The 6669-nt window shown below is 34.2% G+C and overlaps 2 protein-coding genes across 2 annotated transcripts; one reads left to right on the forward strand and one right to left on the reverse strand.

The window, feature by feature from the left end:
• Positions 1 to 1497: 1497 nt before the first annotated feature.
• LOC109593842 (uncharacterized) lies at positions 1498 to 3101 on the reverse strand. Its single transcript, XM_020008949.1, has 3 exons — positions 2957 to 3101; positions 2434 to 2905; positions 1498 to 2309 (listed from the first exon to the last, which is right to left on the reverse strand). The coding sequence occupies exons 1-3, from the start codon at positions 3080 to 3082 to the stop codon at positions 1711 to 1713; spliced, it is 1197 nt and encodes a 398-aa protein (XP_019864508.1). The 5' UTR covers positions 3083 to 3101; the 3' UTR covers positions 1498 to 1710.
• LOC109593841 (uncharacterized) lies at positions 3082 to 6043 on the forward strand. Its single transcript, XM_020008948.1, has 7 exons — positions 3082 to 3375; positions 3418 to 3743; positions 3790 to 3937; positions 3983 to 4187; positions 4235 to 4809; positions 4861 to 5332; positions 5458 to 6043. Exons 1-5 carry the CDS (start codon positions 3157 to 3159, stop codon positions 4564 to 4566), a joined length of 1230 nt encoding a protein of 409 aa, XP_019864507.1. The 5' UTR covers positions 3082 to 3156; the 3' UTR covers positions 4567 to 4809; positions 4861 to 5332; positions 5458 to 6043.
• The last annotated feature ends 626 nt before the right edge of the window (positions 6044 to 6669 follow it).

Here is a 6669-nt window from a genome sequence, read left to right on the forward strand (position 1 = left end):
ACGTCTACAGGCCAAAAAGTGCTAAGTATATACCACTGTTGATTTTAGAGATTTTAGAGATTTAGAGATTTTAGAAAAACTTAGCAAATTATGTGCATTCTACAATGTTAGATACATGAACTCAAGTTAACAAAATTAAAGCCTATCAATAAAATTTAGCAATTTGCCAATTTGCTAAAATTTACTCCTCCAAAAATATCAGCTATATTTATAGTATGTTGTGACTAAAACATAATAGATCTACACTGATTTTTGGAAGAATTGTAAAATAAGCTAGCCTAAAGAAATTTCAAGTTTTTGAGCTCTACTATTTCTTGTAAGACTGAATTTATTTGGTAGTATATACTCTCTATAACAATGTACAAGCATAATAGCTTTATTGCATTATTAATTTTGTAACTACTGATCTATAGATCTATAACCATATCTGATTGCTTGTGAACAGTTATATTATTGTTTTGTTATCATTTGATTGTAATAGACACAGATGTGGTATGACATAACCGTTCTAAAAATTCTATAGCAAATGATCTATTTAGATCCAAAATATAGTTTTGGGGATTCTGTTGACAAGCTCTCCCTCACATGAAATCTATTGTTATTATTTATATTGCCATATGCATCTTGATCCTGATTTTCATTTCTTACCAGCTATATAAGTATAAAGAAGTAATTTAGAACTAATTTTTAAAATAATTATTCATTCCACTAAATTTAATAACATCAAAATAAAGATTACAAGAACTTTTGTAAACCACACGCAAATAGTAATTTTAATGAAAATGAAACTGATTTGAGGTCATGAATAAATTCAGCAATATGGTATAAAATTTCTTATACTCAAGCACATGTCATACTTTCCTATGCTCTCATAACCTCAGCATCCTACCTCTTTTTGTCTACTGATTTTAATCTGGTGTTAAACTCTCAAATGCCCAATGCCTGGTAACTTATAATAACTTGAATAATAACTGGGCTGTAGCAATTATATGATGCCACACTTACGATATCAGATCTAGTATTTTTTAAAAGTTTCACAAAGTCACATATCTAATGTATATAGGATACATGTGTAATAGCAATAATAATGCAACCATACACAAAGTATATCACTAAATTGTACAATTATTGTCATTGTTTCTTTGGTTTCTATTCCTGCAGGAATAAAAATGACAGAATGACAACCCAACTGCATAGTGGGTCAGTGAATTTTGTGGCCAATCAATGTTTAATCTAATTTGAAGATTAAATTTTTGAAACAAACTATTTTTCAATCACACAATATAATTAGATAATGTTTTAATACTCAATTTTCAATATCTAATTTTAAAAATTATGAGTTATTTAAACATTATTTTTAATATCTAATATCCAATATTCAATATTAATAATAATATTAAATCACTTTTAATGTCAAATTTTTAAAAATTCCATTACATCATAAATCTACATATATACTTGACTATTGTATCAGGCAGTCCCACCCACATAAAAAAATTATTGTTATGGTCACAGGAAAAATTGATTAGAAAATGAAGCAAAATTGTAATAATCAATATTATGATTCAGGTTATGATAATCATAATTGTATGCTAGATAGCAAAAGTATAAAATCATTGGTTAATACATGATGCTAAGGTTATTGATAATGTCGTGATAAGCATAAGTATAAGTATAGTGATAAGTATAGCAGCAGTCTCAGGAGTGCAGTTATGACGACAAAAAGCCGTCATCATCGTCCATATCAAAAATGCTACGCCTAGTAGAAAGAGGAGGAGGAGTTGGTACATGAGTAGGGCTATCTTGTCCTTTCATTAATGGTGATATTGTAGCAATAAAATCCTCTAGCCCATTAACAATACAGGTGTCAGGTAGTGCTCTCTCAGAACGGCACAATGGACAAGTAGAGTTGTCTTTGAACCATCTATCAACGCATTCAGAGCAGCCAATTATGTTTCTGCAGCACCTTGAGAATATTACAGGCACCTTATAAGGTGAAGCATGGCACACACTGCAGCTAAATGTTTCCTGTAGCTTCGAGTATAAACCAGGTGGAAGGTTCATACCTTTTGTCAGTTTCATAACGTTATTTACATCACTTCTAAGATGCTTCATCTCCTCCAACAATTCCTCTAACTTTGTCATAAGCTTTTCCTTCATTCGGGGGTTTTCCTCATCACTAGATGAAAGTTCTACCACATCCCGCTTCCTTTTATCTGATCTTCCCTTTCCCTTTCCTCCAAATCTGAACAAATCATCTTTAGTAACAGCAAAGATCTTACGGCTACCAACACGCCAGAAGCTTAAACCTATTAAAGAATAGCATTTTTGTAAATAATTATTACCACATGATAATTTTTTGGTCTTGTTTGACAAAATTATTTTATTATGATTAACACAAAATTTAATAATCTCATCAAATTTATGACTGACCCCGAGTCCCTGCAGAATCTTGTATCCTTAGGCCATCAGATGTGATCAGTACATATTCAGTGCCCCAGCTATCTTGCATGATCTCTGTTACATGGAGCACGTTAGCAGTAGACTCTTTCACTGGAACAAATATCTGTTCTGTTGTAGGAAGAAACTTATTAGGACCTTTTCCGGTACTTTTAACAAAATGAGCCTGAACTATTTTCACATTTGCAGTTCCTCCATCAATACTTTTTTTACTGAACACTGGTCGGCTGGGGCAAAGCATAGATCTCGTAGTGCCAGACAATATGGGTGTGGAAAATCCAGATCCACTTGGCTGAGATGATACGACACCAACACCGTCACTCGGAGTCCCCATCGCAATCAAACATTCCACATCACTGGGTACATCAAATGACGTTTTACTAAGGTTGGGGAAAAAGGCCCTAGCTCCTCTCTGCTCTCTTAGCCAAACCGTATCCATAGAAATCTATAGTTGGCAATAATTAGAGCTAGGTACCGTATTATGATACAAACTTACTGAAAACAAACTACATACAGCTTGCGGAGTTAACTGGGTCAATCTAATCTCTATTGGCTCCTCAGCCTCCTCTCCTTCCCTTACGAGTTTCACAGACATAATGACTCCTGCTGTTCTCTTATGCATGCACGTGGACGCTGAGAGGTGGAGCTAGATCTATACTGCCTATCGATCGGAGGAGGAGAACTATCTAGATAAAAATGGCGCTGGATGAATTGGAGGATTTTGTGAGGTCCAGGATTGAAACTCATCGCTATTCTTATCAAGCAGTCAGCGAAGAATTGAATAGATTTTTTCCTGCACAAAGAGGTTTTAGTTCCAGAAATGTCCGGCGTTTTTGTGTAAAAGCTGGTATAACAAAAATATCCAGGCTTAACGATATTGAACTTGATGACCTTATTAAGAGAAACATTCATAAGGTGACCCATAATTTCTTGTTGCTGAAATTTAATTGTTAATAGGTTGGTAATCAATATGGGCGGAAAACTATGACTGGACTCCTAGCCTCACAAGGGTATAGAGTAGGGGAAAATCGAGTGGCAAGTTCTTTGAAGCGAGTAAACCCTAGCAATCATGCTGCCAGATTGCATTCAACACAGAGACTTATGAATCCAACTCCATATGTGGCATATTATTATGGCGAAAAAATTCACATTGATCAGAATGAAAAATTGACGATGTTCGGTGTTACACATGTCATAGGAGTTGATGGTTTTAGTAAGAAAATTGTTGGATTCTGTACAATGCCTATTAAAAATCCTGTTGCAGTATATGAACATTTTTTCAGGTTAATTATTACGATTATGTAAGAAAATTATAACTTCTTTGTATAGGCCCTTAGTTTTAGAGCATGGCTTGTGGTCTCAAGTCAGAGTTGATCGTGGATCAGAATGGGCACTCTTACTTCAGGTTCAATCACAATTAAGTAACCATCGATATGATACCACAAAACGTCCTTATGTCCAAACAACATCTAAGCAGGTATAATAATTTTCATTCTTTATAATAATTTATTATTATTTTTAGAATCATGTTGTCGAACGAATGTGGGTGGATGTAAACTCGCGTGTTAATTATCCAGTCAAGAGGTCTTTGCTAAACATGGTTGAAAATGGCTCATTACAATTAGATCATCCAATGATTCGGTTTTGTGTCTCATGGTACTCTATTCATATTTGCAATGTTGGATTGGATTTATTTATTCAAGCGTGGAATAATCATCCCTTACCAAGTTAGCACTTACTTACATTTGTCATGTGATAACATTTATAATAATAGGTAGCATCAGCTCAGGTAATAGAGGCACACCTAATCAGCGTATGCTACAGAGTTGCTGTATACATCCACTTCAGTCTTCCTTTCTGCCCACATCAGCACAAGCTGTATTCCAGTATCGACAAAGTGGTGGCCAAATCACAGCAGAAAGCAACTTTGGCAGTGACCCACTTGCAATTTACCCAGAAAAACAACTATTGCGTGAGACTGCCTTCAAGAAACAATATCCTTCTTTTGATGAGATATATTTTCAATTAATTAGTGGCAGCGATCATACATTTCAAGATGGCTTAAAGTATTTCATCGATTTAACCTATAGGTTGACTCAAACTTAAAAGTTGTTGACATGATGTTTCATTTTATTCATAATGGTTACTTATGGTTAAAAATATAAACAAGCGCCATTATAGTTCTCCTCCCACCTCCAGGACCTCCTCTCAGCGTCCACGTGCATGTATAAGAGAACAACAGGAGTCATTATGTCTGTGAAACTCGTAAGGGAAGGAGAGGAGGCTGAGGAGCCAATAGAGATTAGATTGACCCAGTTAACTCCGCAAGCTGTATGTAGTTTGTTTTCAGTAAGTTTGTATCATAATACGGTACCTAGCTCTAATTATTGCTAACTATAGATTTCTATGAATACGGTTTGGCTAAGAGAGCAGAGAGGAGCTAGGGTCTTTTTCCCCAACCTTAGTAAAACGTCATTTGATGTACCCAGTGATGTGGAATGTTTGATTGCGATGGGGACTCCGAGTGACGGTGTTGGTGTCGTATCATCTCAGCCAAGTGGATCTGGATTTTCCACACCCATATTGTCTGGCACTACGAGATCTATGCTTTGCCCCAGCCGACCAGTGTTCAGTAAAAAAAGTATTGATGGAGGAACTGCAAATGTGAAAATAGTTCAGGCTCATTTTGTTAAAAGTACCGGAAAAGGTCCTAATAAGTTTCTTCCTACAACAGAACAGATATTTGTTCCAGTGAAAGAGTCTACTGCTAACGTGCTCCATGTAACAGAGATCATGCAAGATAGCTGGGGCACTGAATATGTACTGATCACATCTGATGGCCTAAGGATACAAGATTCTGCAGGGACTCGGGGTCAGTCATAAATTTGATGAGATTATTAAATTTTGTGTTAATCATAATAAAATAATTTTGTCAAACAAGACCAAAAAATTATCATGTGGTAATAATTATTTACAAAAAATGCTATTCTTTAATAGGTTTAAGCTTCTGGTGTCTTGGTAGCCGTAAGATCTTTGCTGTTACTAAAGATGATTTGTTCAGATTTGGAGGAAAGGGAAATGGGAGATCAGATAAAAGGAAGCGGGATGTGGTAGAACTGTCATCTAGTGATGAGGAAAACCCCCGAATGAAGGAAAAGCTTATGACAAAGTTAGAGGAATTGTTGGAGGAGATGAAATATCTCAGAAGGGACGTCACGAAAAGTATAGGCCTTCCTCCAGGATTGTGTTGGTCTGAGAGAGCACTACCTGACACCTGTAATGTTACTGAGCCCGAGGACTTTATTGCTACAATGTCACCATGACAAGATAGTCTTCACATGTACCAACTCCTCCTCTTTTTACTATAGGCATAGTATCTTTAACATTAACAATATGATGATGACAGTTTTTGTCATCATTATCATTTTCATCAGTTAATAATCTTACCTATATAATTATGCTTATTACCATGTTAGCAATGAACTTAGTTACTATCATGTATCGCCATTTCATTATGTGATTAACGATGAATGATCATTTGAATTTTTGCTTCATTTCTGTAATGATTTTGTCACTTCCTGAATATTTTTGGCTATAAATGTTATGTGGGTGGGACAGCCTGTTATCAATTATAGTCAGTAGGTTTATGATTATTATTATCAATATTGAATTATTGGATATTAGATATCAAAAATGATATTTAAATAACTGATATTGAAAAAATTAGATATTGAATATTGAGTAATAAAAACATTATCTAATTATATTGTGTGATTAAAAATAGTTTGTTTCAAAAATTTAATCTTCAAATTAGATTAAATATTGATTGGCCACAAAATTCACTGACCCATGCCCCCCTTGTCCCCCATAAAATTTGGTATTAAAAAAATTAAACATAAAAGGGTGCAGTCAATTTTTTTATTAATCTGATGAAAAAAAGGACACGAAAAAATGGATTTTTAATTTTGTTATCTGATCTGTATAATAGTCTGATTGGGCAATGGAAACTTAGAAATATTTTTCAGATGGTTATGAACACTATCATTTGTAAATTGAAAATTGAATCAGTGTTAGCATTTCAATTTTCAATTTTTGAAAATAAAAAATAAAAACTTAAAATCAAAATTCAATTTCTTATTTTGAAGAGTTTAAATGAAAACAGAAAAGACTGCAATATGACTTTTTTCTTTAATGCCTTGTCTGTCTTTT

Source organism: Amphimedon queenslandica, unplaced genomic scaffold (genome assembly GCF_000090795.2).
Source record: "Amphimedon queenslandica unplaced genomic scaffold, v1.1 AMPQUscaffold_13503, whole genome shotgun sequence".
NCBI classification, from domain to species: domain Eukaryota; kingdom Metazoa; phylum Porifera; class Demospongiae; order Haplosclerida; family Niphatidae; genus Amphimedon; species Amphimedon queenslandica.